The 19,704-nt window shown below is 40.8% G+C and overlaps 1 protein-coding gene across 1 annotated transcript; it reads right to left on the bottom strand.

The window, feature by feature from the left end:
* Positions 1-7,685: 7,685 nt before the first annotated feature.
* On the bottom strand, positions 7,686-15,341 carry RPS7 (ribosomal protein S7). The gene is made up of 6 exons (XM_004709809.3): positions 15,260-15,341; positions 14,920-14,991; positions 13,735-13,878; positions 13,338-13,402; positions 8,572-8,722; positions 7,686-7,795 (listed from the first exon to the last, which is right to left on the bottom strand). Exons 1-6 carry the CDS (start codon positions 15,332-15,334, stop codon positions 7,718-7,720), a joined length of 585 nt encoding a protein of 194 aa, XP_004709866.1. The 5' UTR covers positions 15,335-15,341; the 3' UTR covers positions 7,686-7,717.
* Positions 15,342-19,704: the final 4,363 nt, after the last annotated feature.

Genomic DNA, 19,704 nt, shown 5'->3' on the forward strand with positions numbered 1-19,704 from the left:
CTCCCCCTCCCTGACCCTCTCACTCATGAACCTTTGATAATTGCTAAAAAAATTTTTTTTCATGCCTTACACTGAACTGGTGTCTTCCTTCACCAATTTTTCTGTTGTCTGTCCCCCTGGGAGGGGGATATATGTAGATCATTGTGATCAGTTCCCCCTTTCTCCCCGCATACCTTCTCCTTACCCTCCTGGCATTGCTACTCATTATTGGTCCTGAGTGGTTTATCTGTCCAGGATTCCCTGTTTCAAGCTAGCTCTTATCTGTGCTAGTATACATGCACTGGTCTAGCCAGCTTTATAAGGTAGAATTGGGGTCATGATAGTGGGGCGGGGGAGCGGGGGGGCGAGTAGAAGCATTAAAGAGCTAGAGAAAAGTTGTATGTTTCATCAGTGCTATACTGCACCCTGACTGGCTTGTCTCCTCCTTGTGACCCTTCTGTAAGGGGATATCAAATTGCCTCAATAGGCTTTGGATTTCCACTCCACACTTCCCCTCTTTCAAATTGATAATTTTTGTTCTGTGTCTTTGATGCCTGATATACCTGATCCCTTCGACACCTCGTGATCACACATGCTGATATGCTTCTTCCATGTGGGCTTTGTTGCTTCTCAGCTAGATGGCCACTTGTTTTATCTTCAAGCCTATAAGACCCCAGATGCTATTATCTTTTGAAAGCCAAGAAGCATCAGCTTTCTTCATCACATTTGTATATGCACCCACTTTTTCAGCAATCACATTGGGAAGGTGAGCATCATGGAGTGCCAGGTTATTAAAACAAAATGTTCTTGCATTGAGGGAGCACTTGAGTAGCGGCCCAATGTCCATCTGCTACTTTACAATTAATATATAAATATATGTACATAGATCAATTTCCCTATCATTATATATAAATATATTTACATATGTACATGCCTGTATTAAGACCTCTATAAATGTCCTTTGCCTCCTAGATCTTTCCTGTATTTCCTTTTACTTTCCTCTTGTCCCACTATCATGTTGAACCTTCATTTGGGTTTCAGTAATTCCTCTCAGCTATACTGCCCTTGATCAAGCCCCACCAGGTATACTATGCCCACCACACCATTGATTTTAGATCACTTGTTCCCTTGTGCCTGGGTTCACACGTCCCTTCCTTTCCCCTGCCTCCCCCTCTCCTTGTCCCCCCTGGAACCGTCGGTCCTGTTGTTTTCTCCTCTGAATTGTTTATACCACATATCTAGATAGACATACAGAGACAATAATAAGCACAAAAACAAGACAGAGCAAAAAAAACAAAATGACCAAAAAAAGCCTATTTTGTTTTAATCATTTTATTAAGGGCTCATACAACCTTATCACAATCCATATACACATCAATTGTGTAAAGCACATTTGGACATTCCTTGCTCACATCATTCTCAAAACATTTGCTCTCCACTTAAGCCCTTGGCATCAGCTCATTTTTCCCCACCCTCCTTGCTCCCCCTCCCTCATGAACCCTAGATAATTTATAAATTATTATTTTGTCATATTTTGCACTTTCCGACGTCTCCCTTCAACCACTAAGAAAAGCCTATTTTGTTGACCTTTAGGATTGTTTCACGTTGATTCTGATGGGGTGCTACGCCTTGCCCCCAAAGTCTAGTTTTGATATTCCCAGGGGACTTCATTGCTTTGCTCCCCTTGCTGTTCTGTTGCACGTCCTTAGTGTTTCACTCTGGTGTGGTGGGGTCAGATCAGGCACAATTCCCTCACTGTCTCCAGTGTTTTCCCATGTAGTGCTATGGGTCAGTGAGGGACGTCGTGTCTGTATCGCATGGTGTGGCTGGCCCTATGATCCTCTCTGTGTGTTGGCAGCTCTGAACAGGAATATTGTCCTCGGGTCTTGGTGGAATCTATTTCTTTTATAAACAACAAAAACTGGCCAACTGACTAGAAGAGATCTGTATTTGTATCCATTCCAAAGAAAGGTGACTCAACAGAATATGGAAATTATTGAGCACATCATTACCACATGCCAAGTAAAACTTTACTGAAGAGAATTAAAAAATGCTTATAGCAGTACATCAACAAGGAACTGACAAAAATTTAATCCAGATTCATATTGCTGATGTCAGATGGACCTTGGCTAAAAAGCAAAAAATACCAGAAATGTGTCCTATTTACTATGTACAGGAATTTAACTGTGACAAATTATAACAAACGAGTAACAAATGTTATCATAGCAAATGGATAATATTGAGAATGAGAATCCCAGAACACCACTGCACTCATGTTGAACCTGTACATGGACCACAAAGCAGTCATTTCGACAGATCAAGAGAATACTATATACCCTGAAATCAGTAAACATGCATGTCCAGGTAGTATTTCTCTACCACACTTCGTTTGTGTGCTGAGCAAACTATCTGGGAAACTGAACAAGAAGAATGGGACATCAAGATGGAATGCTCATTAACAACCTGTGATATGCAAATGACACAACCTAGCCTGCTGAAAGGATTAGAAGCAATTATTGATAAAGATCAAAGGCTATACAGAAGAAAGCATAAATTTTCACATCTGAACCAATACCATCATGATGGGTTGTCAAGCATTTCATTTTACTTGGGACTGCAGTTGACACCCATGGAAGAAACAGTCTAGAAATCAAATGATATGATACATCGGGCAAGCACGATACAGGAAACAAAAAGAAACAGGCGAGGACCACATTGCAACCAATGATCACTGGCACACCAGGGACTGGAAAAAACATACTAAGGAAAGAACTTGCATCAAGATTGGGTCTGACAATGGGACATCCCCTCAGAGGGGTCACAGGGAAGAGATGAGCCAGTAAGGGTGCAGTATAGCACCAATGAAACACACAACGTTCCTCTAGTTCTTTGGTGCTTCTTTCACCCCACAATCAAGACCTCAATTGTACCTTACAAATCAGATTAGACCACAGCATGCACAGTGCTACAGGCAAGCGCCCGAAACACAGGGAATCCAAGATAAATCCCTCATGGCCAACAAAGAGAATAGGGATACCAGGAGGATTAGGGGAGGGTGGAGGGAGAAAGGGGGAATCGATCACAAGGATCAATCTAAAACCCCCTCCCAGGGGGACAAATAAAGGAAAAGTGGGTGAGGGGCAATGGAAGACGATTTAAGACATGAAAATAGTAATCTATAACTTATCAAGGGTTTGTGAGGAAGGGCGGGCGGCGGACGGTGGGGGAAAAAATGGGGAGCTGGTATCAGGGACTCAAGTGGGAAGAGAATGTTTTGAAAATGATGGCGGCATATGTGCAAATGCGCTTGACACACTGGATGAATGGAGTGTGATAAAAGATGTTAAGAGCCCCCAATAAAAGAATTTTAAAAAAAGATTGGATCTGAAATATATAAATATGGGTGACTTAACTAAAGAGCAGTTATATGATGGCTATGATGAAGAATCTGGTTGCCCCATTTTAGATTAAGATAGAGTAGTTGATTACTTAGAAAAACAAATGAAATTATTGATTACTTAGGTTGTGATTTCTCCACGAATGCTGATTTCATAGTTTTTGTGCTGAGAACAGGTAAGTGTACTGTACAAGAAACTTAAAACAAGGGGTTATGAGAAGAAACTACAATATTCATTCAGTGTGAAATTTTTCAAGTTATTTATGAAGCGATGGCATCCTACAAGGAAAATAGCACATCAGTTATCTACCAACAAACCAGAAGATCTAGAGAATACTAAGCAGATGTTAAAATCGATTGAACAATAGATAAACAGATCATAGCTCTTGACTTTCAAGACTGGGCACATAAACGTCGTTCTTAGAGTTCTCTCTGTCCACCATAGAAACTACCCAAGAACACTTTCATATTAAAACTGTGGAAGGTATCAAAGGTTTATGCCTGGGCTCTTTTTTTCTCCATGAGAGAGCAAAGCAATTTGAAATATGAATACAGCATTGTTTAGGATTGAGAGTTAAGACTCATTAATGCTTCTACTGTTAAAGGATAAATCTAAGTGGGTGAATACCTGGTAAATTACAAAAGTATGGTAATCTTTTAAAATAGAACTCATGACTAAAAAAAAAAATTCTTTAAAGTGTTAAAAAATAAAGATGGTCACTTTGAGAACTAAGGTGTACCTGACCCAACCCATAGTATTTTCAATTACACATGGAAAAGCAGCCCGAGTAATTCTAGAAATTGACACCTTTCAAATCTATTTTTGGTTTAGAGGATAAAAGGCAGGGGCTTTCAAAGGTTCATGGAAAAATGGAAGAGAATGAAATTTTTCTAAGAACCTTTTGAAACCCCCTCATAGACCACACTGTCAAAACAACTAGTCTTTCTTGGAAGTTGAGCCAGAATGCTCCTTCAAAGAAGGGCTAGGGCTTCCTTAGGCTGCCATTTACAATGGTAGGCAACTTGAAACCACAAACAACTCTGCAGGAGAGATGGGCTTTCTACTCCTTTCAAATTTCAGAACCCCACAGGGGCAGTGAGTTAATTTGTTATATTACAAGATGCCCTTGGAAGAAATGATGCTTGGTACTTAGAAGGCCAAAGAAAAGTCCCTCAGTGGACATAACGGACGCAACCATGGGCTCAAACAGTGGTTTCATGTTGAACCTGTACTCTTCTGTGCATCTGACGCTGGGCAGGCCTCTCACCAATAGGCAGAGGGACAAGAAATGGCTTCTGTGCAGGGTATTGAGTCTTTGTGCTTTTATATGAGCCACTTCCCAAAGAATTCTCAAATCACTTGTGAGTTCTGGCCTGCAAACATAAAAACTCACTGCCAGGCTATCAAGAGGTATAGCGTCTGGGGTCTTAAAGGCTTGAAGGTAAACAAGGGTCATCTAGCTCAAAAGCAACAAAGCCCACATGAAAGAAGCACAATAGCCTGTGTGACCACAAGGTGTCAAAGGGATCAGGTATCAAAGAACAAAAAAAATCATTGTAAATGAGGGGCAGTGCAAATTGGGGACCCAAAGCCCATCTGTAGGTAACCAGACAGCCCCTTACAGAAGGGTCACGGGGAGATGAGCCAATCAGGATACAGTGCAGCAACAATGAAACATACAACTTTCCTCCAATTTTTTTTTAAGCCACTTCCCTCCCACTATCCTGATCCCAGCCACTTCCCTCCCACTATCATGATCCCAATTCTACCTTACAAACCTGGCTAGACCACATGTACACTGGTACAAATAGGAACTGGAAACACAGGGAATCCAGGACAGATGATCCCTCTTCAGGACTAGTAGTGAGAGTGGTGATACTGGGAGGGTGGAGGGAAGGTGCAGTAGATAAGGGGGAACCAATTACAAGGATCTACATATAACCTCCTCCTTGGGGGACGGATAACAGAAAAGTGGGTGAAGGGAGGGAGAAGTCGGACAAGGTAAGACATGACAAAATAATAATTTATAAATTATGAAGGGTTCATGAGGAAGGGAGGAGTGGGGAGAGGAAAAAAATAAACTGATACCAAGGGCTTAAGTAGAGAGCAAATGTTTTGAGAATGAGGGCAACGAATCTGCAAATGTGCTTGACACATGGATTTATGTATGGATTGTGATGAGTCCAAGAGGCCCCAATAAAATAGAAAAAATATAGTTTATAAGCTTAAAAAAACTGTCAAAGTCAATTCCAACTCATAGTGCCCTTTTAAGACAGGGTAGAACTTCTCCTCTGTGGGTTTCCAAGACTAACTCTTTACAGGAATAGAAAGCTTCTCTTTTTCACAGCAGCTAGTGGTTTCAAACTGCTGACCTTGCAATTAGCAGCCCAGTGCTCAAGTAACCTCTACACAACCAGGCTTCCTACGCTAACTAAACTCAAAAGCAGTTGGTACCCACTCAAACAGACCCTATGGAAGAGGGTAGAAATGCCTCTTTGGCTTTCCGAAATTAACTCTTCAAAGAAGTAGAGTACACCCTGTCAAAGGTAGAAAGCACACACACAAAAAAAAGGCAAAAATAAATAAATAAAAAGCAATTCCTACATGGCAAGTTCTGGCTCTCAGGATTCACTGTAAATAATTTTTAATTAGTATTACCTTTATGCCTCAATTTTTAAAAAAGCATTTTATTGGGGGCTCGTACAACTCTTCACAATCCACACATACAATTGTGTTGTCCATCCCCCAGGGAGGTTATATGGATCCTTGGTAATCGGTTGCCCCTTTCCAACCCACCTTCCCTCCAGCCTCCCGGTATCGCCACTATGCTTCAATTTTTAAATTGCATTTAAGACCGAGTATGCATTTAAATTTCACCGTTGAACAATAAAACAAACATTGAGTTTACTCTTGAGAAAACTGTTTCTATAAGCTAGTTTTCTACAAACTATTCTTGGCCTAGAGAACTGGTTCTCAACCTTCCTAATGCCATGACCCTTTAATACAGACAATTCATGTGGTAGTCCTCCAACCATAAAATTATTGTCACTTCATAACTATAAGTTTGCTATTATGAATCGTAATGTAAATGATATGCAGATTTTCATTGTTACAAACTGAACATAAAGCACAGTGATTAATCACATAAACAATGTAACTATATATTGTGAAATTATTTCCAATTACAAATAAATTTTTGTCTTGAAACAAGGTGTACCATGGGCCACTCTTCACAGGAGGCACTCGTATCTGTGTGTGGGCTGACCCGCCTGGAGTTGGAGGAGCAGTGTCTCAGTTCCTAAGACCACCGGAAATATTTTCCAATGGTCTTAGGCGACCCCTGTGAAAGGGTCATCCAACCCCCAAAGAGGTCACCATGGGCTGAGAACTGCTAGCCTAGAATCTTGGTGGTGCCCCGAGTTACCACCACCCACAAGGCCTGAAGTTCAGTGGCATCATTGAAGCCACCCTTCAACAAAGACTTGGCAATTTGCTCCCAGAGATTTAGTCTTGGAAAACCTATGGGGCAATTCTATTCTGCTCTGTAAGGTCCGAGCTAAGTTTTAGTATTGTTGGCCTGTTTGGGGGACTTGTGAAACCTGTCCTTTCTTCGAATGTAAACTTTTTAAAATCATTTTATCGGGGGCTTGTACAACTCCCCCCCCCCCCCCCCCCGGGGAGAGCGCGAACTCTTATCACAATCCATACATACATGCATTGTGTGTCAAGCACATTTGTCCATTTGTTGCCCTCATCATTTTCAAATGTAAACTATTTTTATGTATGGCTTCCCGAGAAGCAGTCAGTGTCTCTTAAGTTAATGCACTGTGCTGGGAGTTGGGAAGGAGATTTAAGATAGTCTACTAGGGAAGGAAAGCACTGTCCTGTAGATCCTTCAAAGTGTGCATAAATTCACTATAAAGCAAAAGAAAATCTACTAGCATAACATGGTTTGAATCATTCTTCGAGCCTTGCATGTTCTGCTATTTTCATCAGTCCATGAATTAAGCCATTCCTCCAGAGCAAATCTTTCTCTATAGTCTGCCCAAGGCAATACCTGCATTTTTTTAAGTTCTACACTGTTTAAAGTCCAGTATTTACATTTTATCACTGGATACAAGTACATCCTTACATGCTCCCCCAATATGCTCTGGCACCAACTACAAGAACTCTATGCTCAAAGCCTTTTGCTTTAAAGTTTTCTTTCTGTTTAACATCTTGTATCTTTTGGTTTTTCTAAGAAGCTATTAGTAGACAGCTAAGGACATCCATCTCTGGAATTCCGAAAAACATTCCTAAGACATTATATTAGGAATAATATTTTATTCTGTCATCTTTGTTTACAATTGAAACTCCGGGAATTCAAAATTAACATCCTTGCCCGTAAGCTTCTTATAAACTCCAGAAAAGGTTTCAACCTACAAGGAAAGAAAAGAACATTAACAAAACGTAAGCATGCTTCTATGAGACTGCCCTATATGGTTTTCTCCTCAGCAACCAGACATTAAGATAAGGAATATATAGGACAATGCCCTCAGCAGTCCAAGAGCCGGGGACAAGTTTGATCTCCAATGTCATGGGACAGGATTATACTCATTATACTAGTATGCTACGCTCGTTCCCACCCCACGACCAGAGCTCTGAGTAATTCCCCAGCAGTTGCTCACCGCAGTGGCATATTCCCCCTAAATATTAATGCCTTCCTATACCCAGGTGCAAATTTTTCAAGTCAGACTATGGAACTGTTTTTGTTTTATTTCCCTTTTTCTTACTTTCAAGATACAGGAAATTGCAACTCCAGGACACCACCCCCTACTCTATGTAGGTCCCTGATTCCTCTTGTAGGACCCTGTCCCCACCCTATACTTCGTTTATCCATGCTGCCGTGTTTAATCTCGAGGTAGATTTTAAGATTTATGAAGGCAGCTCATACACACCAACATCTGATTGTTTAAAATATTCCCAATTCAAAGCGTCATACACAACCCAAATGAGGGAAGGTCAAGGTATGCCAGGCAGTCATAATTACTGGTTAGCCAGGCAGTCATAATTATTGGCTCTGGGTGGTACAAGAAACACACTATAATGCAACCTTCCATTTATTTAGAGTTCATCTACTGGAAAACCAATTTGCTCGGTAAGCGTTCACTCCAATAAAAAAATAAAGAGTAAATAAAAAACTTGAGTCGTTTACCTTGTGTTCTACATTGTTCTGCTGTGCTTTGTCCAAATGAACCTTTATAAGCCTGCTGCCGTCCAGCTTGACCCGGATTCTCTTGCCCACAATTTCACTTGGGAAGACCAAGTCTTCAAGGATGGCATCGTGCACAGCTGTCAGAGTGCGGCTTAAAGGGAATATTTACAAATTTACACAATTAGCAATACCTGCCCTTTGACACGCCCCCTAGGGATCCCTTTAATTCAAAAATTCCATTAACACCAACTCTCAAAGAGTAGTTGTATATAACATAACACGACACCCAATTAAAAAGGGTTGAAGCCGCTTAAGACATATACAACTAAAAGTGATTACCTCTAGAGAACATTAGATTAATGAAGACTTACATATTTATTTTCACAATTTCTCACCATTAATTATAATAACCTCTTCATTAGTCTTGTTTATCATCAAACGAGCCTTTCCTTCTAAAGTAATCTTCCTAAAACATTAATGTGATCATGCTTTCTCTAGTAAACGTCTTCCACGGTTTCTTGTTAGCCCCCACCAATTTGACAAGTTCTGCTTATTCCCTACTATCAAACTGGGGCAACATCCCATCCTCAGAGGCAGTGTTCTAACCCCAACTCTAGAATAGTGGTCCCTCTCCGTACGAATGAATCCTTGATTATTCCTTTCATAGCACGTTCCCCAAAGGAAGGGCATCCATGAGCTGGACGGACACAGTGGTTGTCAACAACAGGCTCAAGCAGAAGCACAGTATGAGCATAGGGAAGGACCAGGCCTTATGTTGAGTAAACTGGATGCAGTTCTACTGTACACAGACGCTATGATTCGGAATCAATTCACTTGCACCTAACAACATACTCCATTTATCCATGTAACTTGTTTTGTGTTCAGGAAGATTGTACGATTTTTTAGGACATATATGTATCTGCCTTTAATGTCAACTAATTTACCCTCAACATTTAATAGTAACTGCCACTCTGTGTGAACCCATGAAGCAAGCCTTTTGCTAATAATACTCTATCCTTACAGTAACTTCAAACAAAACATATTTTAGCTTAGTTTTACAGATGGAAGTTTCAACAGAAAAATAAAAGTACCTTCACCAGATCATATAGCTAATTAGAACAGTCATGACTTGAAGTCCTATACTACATGATATTGTTGTACTGCAATATTTTCAACCCATCATCATTCATGAAAATTGTCAGTGGAACCCTGTGCCTCTTTAATATCAACTCCATAAACTATCTTGTTGACTAATGAATGAGGTTTAGTTAACATCAAAACTTTTTGATTCTACTACGCACAATATAGAATGTCAAGTGTGAGCCAAGAGGGAATTCGAATTTCTCTATTAAGGCCCTTTGTACCTCTTAAGTAACTACCTTGCATTTGTCTTAGTCTTATTTACCTTAGAAAGCCCTGGTGGCATTGTAGTTATGGATTGGGTTGCTAAGCAAAATACCAGCCATTCAAAATCACCAGCTATTCTACAGGACAAAGACAGGGCTTTCTACTTCCCCAAACAGTTCCACTTGGAACCTCACAGGGGGAGTTCTCTACCTTCTTTATCCTATGGGGTCACTGAGTTGTCATCGACTAGATGGCAGTGAATTTGGTTTAGAATTTGGTTATTCGTCCTACAATAACAAAATACTTGTTTGCATATCTGACCTGGAAGCACCCATAATATACAACCAATGTGAGAAACAGCTTAAGAGAAGCCGGTCTCATGACAAATGTATGCCACACGGTCTTACTGGTCCAGTCACAAAAGCATACTAGAAATACAAATCAATTTTGGCATAAAGTTTCCTTTAAGGAAATCCCATTTCCCAAAGCCTTTACAATAGCGGTTCTCAACCTGTGTCGCAACCCCTTACAGGGGTCGCCTGATTCATAACTGTAACAGAATTAGTTATGAAGTAGCAACGAAATAATTTTATGGTTGGGGCGGGGGGTGTCACCACAACATGAGGAACTGTACTAAAGGGTCAAGGTATTAGGAAGATTGAGAACCACTGCCCTAGAACCTTTCAGAAAAATAAAACAGATAGTTCAAAAAGTCATTGCTCTCACTGCCCCAAGTCCAAGCTGACTCAGTGGCACTACTACAGGGCAGGGTAAAACTGTCCTTGTGAGCTCCCAAAATGAATTCCCCAGAGTCTAGAAAGGCCTCTTTCTCCCTCAGAGTGGCAGGTTTTGAGCTGCTCACCTTACAGCTAGCATCCCAATGCTTAAGTAACCAATCACTACACCACCAGGGTTCCACTATCCATTACCACCTCATTACTGCAAACACAATCTTATTCTAATGTTATTTTGTTTAAAACACGAGCGGCACTATGTTCACTACAGCACTATCCACAATAGCTGTAAATCTAAATCAGCGGTTCTCAACCTGTGGGTCGCAACCCCTTTGGAGACTGAATGACCCTTTCCCAAGGGTTATCTAAGACCATCAGAAAACACATAAATATTTCACAATATATAATTACATATTGTTTTGTGATTAATCACTGTTTTAATTATGTTCAATTTGTAATAAAAATACATCCTGCATATCAGATATTTACATTACAATTCACAACAGTAGTAAAATTACAGTTATGAAGTAGCAACAGAAATGATTTTATAGTTGGGGTCATCACAACATGAGGAACTGTATTAAAGGGTCACAGCATTAAGAAGGCTGAGAACCACTGATCTAAATGCTTAACAGAAGAGATAAGTTATGTGTGGTACATATATATAATGGAATACTCCCATCAGTAGGAGAAATGAAGTATTAATACTTTATGGTATACATGGTGCTTTAATTATATTGAGTAAACTTGGTTAATAACAAAAGGACAATATATAAAAAGACAAAGGAGGAACAGTTAAAAGTGAATAAAAGCTTTTCTGGAAGTCATCAGATATCAAGCCACTTAATTTGGGGGGAGGGAGGGATGCAATTTAATTACAAAGAAGAGATCGAGCACTTCAGAGGGGAAAAAACCAAACCCTACTAGAGATACACACACACCCCACACACCCCAGGGAAAAGGTAGGTACCTGTTCTATCAACTGCTTACAAGTAGCTCTACTGAAAGGCTGAGAGGAAAAAAGTCAATCACATGGCATAACACAAGATTAGAAGAGTGTTAAGAACCCCTGTGGTAGAACAAGTGCATCTTAGTGTGAGATCACTACAGACTCAGTGAAGCCTTTTACTGGAGAAACCCTAGAAAAATTAGGATTGTAGATTTGGAGAGTTAGCTGAGTACAAAAACAACAGAACCAGCCACTTTCCTATTTATATCCTATTTAAAGTTCTCAGAACAAAGATTACAAAAGCATGGGCACTATGGTTGGTAAACTATGTCTGACCTCTTGCAAACTACCTAGGATATAAAAAGCAGCATCCCTACATTCTTATGACACTCGAATTACCTATTAGAAGTTTAAAGTACTGAGTCATTTAAGGTAATCTATAAACTTTAGCACCTAACTTTCCTTCCTCATCCTTCTTCCTTCCCACATACCATGATATAATACACTGACAGGTACCCTCAATACTCAATTTCCCATTATTTTTTAGTTCCTAATGGTTTTAGGAATGAGTGTCGAGTTTGTTTTTAAATCTAGTATAACATGTTATGACAAATTACTCTTAACAGTGTGGCCCTTTTGTTCATCTTATCATTAGAAACATGTACATTGTTCTAGCACATAATTTCCAAATGTCATCTCTTTGTAAATTTACATGTAAACCTTTCCACCCCAAAGACACTAGAGATCACATTAATACTAATACAAGAGCAACAGTGAAAATTTTAATGAGCATTTGACTCATTCCAACTGGAAATGTGTCAAAAGCCAGCGACTTCCTGCACTATTATTAGCGAAAATGAGCAAATTCCCCACGCATTGGGTCAGTTTCCTCATCCAGTCCATTAATTTGTATAACACGCGTTGTATGCTTTAAAAGATTTCTGCCTATCTGCTAACTAAGATTTAGAGGGATATGACACCAAAACATTTTCCCCTGAAACTGACAACCAACCCCAAACCCAGAGGCAATTCCAACTTATAGGCTATACACATCATTATGGGGACAGCTAGCCTCATCTTTCTCTAGTAGAGCGGCTGGCAGTTTGAAAACACCTGACCTTACAGCTGTCAGAAAGCACCACCAGGGCTCCTTTCAAACTGTCTGCTGGGGTCCAATAATGTAAGCCCTTGAAGCACTGCCCCAGTAACAGACATTAACAAAAGGCCTACCTCAAGAATTCATCTATCTATAAATCCTGCAAGTCAACTAAGTTCATAAATATTCCATCAACTCCACTGATAATGGTCCCTGAGAAATATCCACCCCACTTTTACCACTTAAGCATATGCAAAAATAAAAGGAAAGAAATGTATTCTCAATTTTTCATAACCTAGTACTAAGCTAATAATTTCAAACTGTATCCAAGGAACCACTCCTTTCTTCCGATAACCTCTTCTGCCATTATACTCTATGTGAATGAAGAGGCACCTCTGTAAAATTTAAAGATGTTTTATATATAGAAAACCAATAAAATCTTCCAGTATTAAATTTTAGATATTTACTGCTAAACTCTTACAAGAGGGGAGGCAAAAGGGCTCCTGGAAAAATGGAATTAAAAGACACTGCAATTTTCCCACTAACTTTTTAAGGCCCTCAGATTAGAAAATACAACTCATACAATTAACAATTGTAAACAGAATAGTATACACATTTCTGATGCTGATAAAATGCTCACCTCCTGGGACGCTTTTGCTTATTCTTTGTACGGCTTTTCCGAGTTGGTTTAGGCAGAATTCTCCTCTAGAAGGTAAAAATTATCATGAAACAAAATGCAAAAAAGGTTTGTGGTGTCAGAAAAATAAAGATCAACTGCTTTAATATCGTCTTAGTAACAGTAAGTTCAAGACAGCAAAACAAACTAGACCAAACACTTTGCTGAGAAATCATTCTGACATTATTCTTGAAATTTTCATTAATTCAATCAAAATTCACATGTGACTAGTCTGTGGTCTTATATTTACAATCCCACCCATGGTTCAAGGGCTCAAATTAAAATTCCAACTGATCCAGAATATTCTGATATTCTCACTCTTGGCACTCAATGTTAGTCATTTTAACAGTATAACATATACCTGAGCAATAAAGACAACGTGCTTCCCACTGAATTTTTTCTCCAGTTCCCGTACTAGCCGGACTTGGATTTTCTGGAATGATTTCAGTTGAGGAACAGGAACAAAGATTATAATAGCTTTCCGACCACCACCAACTTCGATTTCCTAAAGAAAAAAGTCAAAACTATTTAGATTCATATTGTGTATCTTCCCCATTGGAACACAGTTCTGTGGATTTATCACTCTCTGTATATACTGGTTGCCACATAGACCTGGTTAAGGTCTTTAACCATTTTCAGCTTATAATTGTAATATACCATAGCTCCACTCACTGTCAAGTCTTTCTGAAGCCTAGCAATCTGACACTCAAAACTTTCAAGCCTGTAAATTCAAACACACATGCATGGTAAACTGACTTATGGTAAACTCACTTAGAGGAAAAAAATTCTTAACACTTTTTGCAAGTAAAAAGAACTAGTGGTACTATACACTGTCTTCCAATTTTACACCGATCAAGTATGCTATAAAATAAAAAAACATAAGTTTAAAAAGTTTTCCAATAACCTACACAGTAAGATGTAATGAGACCATTATTTCTAAAAATAAGATGTTGCAGCCAAATTAGAGGCCAAAAAGAGAAAATTCTAAATCCCTGTATGTTAAAAGACATATAAATTTTTAATGTAAACACATATTAATGATTTGAGCAGTCCTCGAGAAAATTTCAGCTCTTTACAACATCTCATTTTCTTCCGCCAGCAACAAGACAGAAGACTGGACCCTCAACTATGAATAAACTATCCTGAGCAATCTACATTCCTGCAGACTCCATCGAGGGTTGGGGTTAGAGTTCCTGTTATTTCCACTTTTAAATCAACAATGTGCTTTAATTCCTGGCCAAGTTTAGTTTCCTATCAGGCTTTAGTATTTATTTTTATTACTAAATACCACAGTGCAAAAGGAGTTCCCGTTAACGATCAATTTCTCTACATCAGGCAATTGATCAGGTCACCTGCAATTTGACCAATTCCACTCCTCAAAAGGGGTATGTACACTAGCCCAATCTTCTCTAAAGTTCATTATCAAGGAAAGTTGCAAGTCATTTAATAGTTAACTTTCAAAAAAAAAGATTAACTCTTTCAGGGCATTGCTTGATGAGTGTACTACTCTAAATCTCTCCAACTCTTGAGGGAAAACGGCGATTACCTTGGCTGCCGTTATATTCAGCTCCCTTAACTGCGCCTTGAGGTCCGAGTTCATCTCCAGCTCAAGAAGAGCCTAAAGGGAAGAGTTTGTCAAGCTTTCACATCAATATGCTGCACCCCTGTGCCGCTCACACGAGAACTCTAACACTTTCGGGAGCGGTGATGAGCACTGCCAACAGGCCATCAATCCGGTTATGTTGGCGAGGACCCGGCTGACTCAGCTGGATACACGTGGCCACCCAAGTACCGGAGACTTCAATGCCCCTAAAGTTAAACCCACCCGCAGTCCGAGTCGTGACAGGTGTCGGAGTGCACACCGCCCGGCCTCGCACGTCACCCACCTGAGAAATGCCGGACTCGAATTCATCCGGCTTTTCGCCATTGGGCTTCACGATCTTCGCGCTTGAACTGAACATGTCTGTTCTAAAAGCACGGAACGAACTCAATAAGCAACTTCCCACAGCGCTACTGACCTTCAGACCCACCGCCAGCTCCCAGAAAGAGCCTCCTTCCGCCCCCAGAGACGCAGGCGAACCCTTGGAAACCACTAGGGACGAGCCGGGTGCCTGCGACCGGGCGCCTACGCCAGCCCCACGGTCCTGCCCTGGAACCGCCCCTCTAAGTCATCCGCGAGCACAGACCAATTAATCAGCCGTATCCCCGCCCGGGGAAGAGACTCCGCTGCTCTCGGACTAGCCCCAAAAAGTATTTTCTCAAAAGTTAGCAGAAAAACCCCGCAGAGGGAAAGCCACGGCCCTACCTTGCCGAGCGCCGGCCTAGGAAGAGACCAAAGTCTCGCGAGAGCTCGTTGAATCTCGGCGGCGAAAAGGAAGAGGCGGGAATAACTAAAAAATGGGAGTGGAAACCGGAACAAGGGTTGAGAAACCTAGAGCGCCCCCGGAAGTGGCTCTGTAGGGGCGAATTAGTTGGTAACACTTTTTAGCAAAGGGAACGGTTCTTTGGGGTGCGGTTTCCTGGTTTGCTTTTGCTCCCAGCATTCGCGTCCTCAGTCCTCTTAATTCGAGTTTGGAGGCCGAGAGATCCGGGTACTTAGTCCTGTTCCTGGGCGGAGGCTGGGCAGAGATGGAGGTTTAGAAAGGCAACAGATCAGATGTTTCAAAAGCTAACTTGAATTATTAATTAGTACTTTAAATCCGTCTCCGTTCAGATGTACCGACCACCTGTGTTTAAGCCCTGGCTATTATAATTAATGGACTGTTTAAGGACAGTCTTCTCTCTTCCAGGGACTTGGACACTGCAAAACGAAACCCAGTTCCTTGGAGTTGATTCCGACTCTTAGCGACCCCATAGGGCTTAATAGAATAACTCCTTTGGGTTTCCGAAACTGCCATTTAATAAAACAGGCCGCCTGGTCTTTCTTCATAGGAATTGGTGGTGGGTTCGAACCGCTCTTGGGTTAGCAGCCCAATGAATAACCTATCAGGAGGGCAATTAAAAGAATTGCAATTCAATTAAGAAGGTATGGGGGGGGGGGGATGCTTTGGGAAAAGACAGAATTTAAAGGAAACAAGGACTGTTCTTAATATACAGCCAAAGGGAATATACAGGATAACGAATTTGGGCATGGTAACTTGCTTTGAAATGAGGAAAAAATACTTAATTCTAAAACGAAGCATTTATTTTAAGTGTCTGCAATTGTACCATGATTTTGTTAGATTTCTCAGGTGAGAAGGGATAAGAAAAGGGGGGATGGTCTTGCAGTCAAGGTATTTGAGGTATCTGGCTGGGAGGCGTGGTCAAAAGTATTGGATGGCCCCCATTGGCTGAATTAATAAATAGCCCACCTGGGCTTATTTTGGGCCACCCAGTTAGTCTTTATGGCTGGCCAAAGGTTTGCCTTGATTCTCTTAAAGCTTGGAGAGGGACAATCCTGCCCCTATCCTGCTCCGTAACATTTTCAGTTTAAATTCATGTGTAAACGAAGAGTTCTTGTTCTAGAAAGAAGTTAAGGCAATAATTCAACAAATATATATCACACCATTTACTAGCACTGTGCTGCTGTTGTTAAATGCTGTCGTCAGTTCTGACGCATAGCAACTAGGTACAACACAGCAAAACACTGCCCTGGCCTGCACCATCCTCACACGTGTTCTTATGTTTGATCCCATTGTTTCAGCCACTGTGTCAGTCCATCTTGTTGAGGGCCTGCCTCCTTTCCACTGCCTCTCTACTGAGCATGGTGTCCTTTCTCCAAAGACTGGGCTCTCCTGACAACTTGTCCCATGAAAGGAAGTCTCATCATCCATGCTTCAGGAGCATCCTGGCAGTACTTCTTCCAAGACAGATTTGTTGGTTTTTTGACAGCCCATGGTACTTTCAATATTCTTTACCAGTACCGTAATCCAAATGCATCAATTTCTCCTTGGTCCTCCTCATTCAATATCCCACATTCACATTAAATATAAAGCAATTAAAAATACTGTGGCTTGGGTTAAAATAACACCCCTGCTCTTCAACCCTGTAAAGAGGTCTTGTGCAGCAGATTTACCTACTGCAGTGCATCCTTTGATCTCTTGACTGCTGCTTCCATGAGCATCGATTGTGGATCCAAGCAAGACACAATCCTGGACAATTTCAACCATTTCCCCATTTATCATGATGTCATCTATTGGTCCAGGTATAAAGATTTCTGTTTTCTATATATTGATTTGTAGTCCATACTGAAGGCTGCAATCCTTGATCTTTTCCAGCAAGTCTCCCTCATTTTCAGCAAACAAGGTTGTGTCATCTGCATTTCAAAGGCTGTTAATAAGCCTTCCTCCAATTCTGATGCCACATTCTTCTTCAAATAATCCAGATTCTCTGATAATTTGCTCAGCATACAGATGAATAAGTATGGTGAAAGAAAATAACCCTGCCACACTTTTCCTGATTTTAAACAATACAGTATTACCTTGTTATATTTGCCCAACTGCTCCTTGGTCCATATACAGGTTCCGAAAGACTACAATTAGGTGAACTGGGCTATGTGACGCAATGGATAGCGCATTGGACACCTAACTCTTCTCAACTATTAGGTGTCAGGGTAACCAGCCCCTAACAATCTATCCCAGATCTGTAGGAGCAATTGTACGCTTATAATATATAAAGATTATCGTAAAGTCATAGAGAATAAGAGAGAAAATAAAATGAAGGAGTCAGACACAATTCAGGGTAGCATGCTCACCTCAACCCCTTTTGATGGTCCATATGGAAATGCGGGAGGAGGAGAGAGCGATTTATTTCTAACCAAGGCTTATATATCTTTGGGGGCATGCAAGCCCCCTGATTACAGTTTAGGACCTACATCACAAGAAGGGATTGTACCATAGACAATACAGCAATGGGAGGTGTACACACTATAGGAAGAGGAGGGATTAAGAGACCGCATGTGACAAGATGGGCAGATCCTAGATTCATGATGGCAGCCTAAACTTGATTGTCCTTGAGCTGGTGGTTTAAGGTGACCAGACGTCCCGCTTTTGGCGGGACAGTCTCGATTTTTAACAATTTGTCCTGCATCCCGGGGCGTTTTTAAAAAGTCCCGATTTGGGGAAAGAATGCACAACAAGCGAGGGTATACAGTTTTCGGTTGCCATGTGGCTATTTCACCAGGATATGAGTTTTATCAATGGTGTACCGCTTTACCAATGTTAAAATCTGGTCACCTTAGGTTTGACTTATTCTGAGCTTTCCAGGGAAATCAATCCACTGTCCTTAACAGCAGGGAGTGAGCCCCACCTGCTCTGGATGGCTGATGCCTTCAGGACAATTATTTACCATTGGTTGCAAGCAGTGTCCTAGGTCTGACATATATTGGGGGGAGACAAATTGGGGAAAAGCCTTTTTATATCCCACAATTAGTTGTTCTGGAATTCACATACTTCTCAAGATTATCCATAGCTTTTTATGATCCACACAGTTGAATGCCTTTGCATAGTCCAGTGGTTCTCAACCTTCCAATGCTGTGACCCTTTAATGCAGTTCCTTATGTTGTGGTGACCCCCCAAACCATAAAATTATTTTCATTGCTACTTCATAACTGTAATTCTGCTACTGTTATGAATCAGGCAACCCCTGTAAAAGGGTTGTTCGACCCCCACAGGGGTTGCAACCCACAGGTTGAGAACTGCTGGCATAGTCAATTAAATACAAGTTAACATCTTTCTGGTATTCTTTGCTTTGAGCCTATATCCATTGGACATCAGCCATGATCTCCCTTGTACCATGTCTTCTGCATCCAGCCTGAGCCTCTGACAGCTCCCTGATAATGTAGTGGCCCAGCCGTTGCTGGATACTGTGCTCAAAACTTAAACTCACTAACACAGAGTTAGTGTTGAGTCACAGTGGCCCCTATGAGTTTCCGAGACTAACTGTGTATAGGAATAGAAAATCCAGTCATTCTCCTTCGGAGCTGCTGGCGGTTTCAAACTTCCAACCATGTGTATCACAGCTGTTATTACTAAGATTAACTTGATCCTTAAGGACCCCTGATGGCATTAAGGACCCCTGATGGCATAGTGGTTATGAGTTGGGCTGTGATCCTCAATGTCAGCTGTTCAAAACCATAAGCTCCTCTGCAAGATAAAGATGGGTTTTCTTTTTTTTTTCCTTTTATTATTATTATTTTTTAATCAATTTATTGGGGCTCATACAATTCATCATAATACATAGATCAATTGTATAAAACACATCTATACATTTGTTGCCCTCATTATTCCCAAAATTCGCTTGCCTCTTGGGTTCCCAGAATCAGCTCATTTTCCTTTTCTCCCCTCTCCCCTTC

The sequence above is a fragment of the Echinops telfairi genome, unplaced genomic scaffold (genome assembly GCF_000313985.2).
Source record: "Echinops telfairi isolate 266 unplaced genomic scaffold, ASM31398v2 ScPeMD7_3509;HRSCAF=4178, whole genome shotgun sequence".
Lineage (NCBI taxonomy): Eukaryota > Metazoa > Chordata > Mammalia > Afrosoricida > Tenrecidae > Echinops > Echinops telfairi.

What these genes read in the sequence shown, in the direction of transcription:
- RPS7 (XM_004709809.3), bottom strand. Translation starts at nt 15,334, where the DNA reads ATGTTCAGTTCAAGCGCGAAGATCGTGAAGCCCAATGGCGAAAAGCCG. An exon ending in TGAATATAACGGCAGCCAAG is followed by an intron (nt 13,879 to 14,919) that starts GTAATCGCCGTT and finishes TTTTTTCTTTAG; the next exon opens with GAAATCGAAGTTGGTGGTGG. An exon ending in ACGTTGTCTTTATTGCTCAG is followed by an intron (nt 13,403 to 13,734) that starts GTATATGTTATA and finishes TTTACCTTCTAG; the next exon opens with AGGAGAATTCTGCCTAAACC.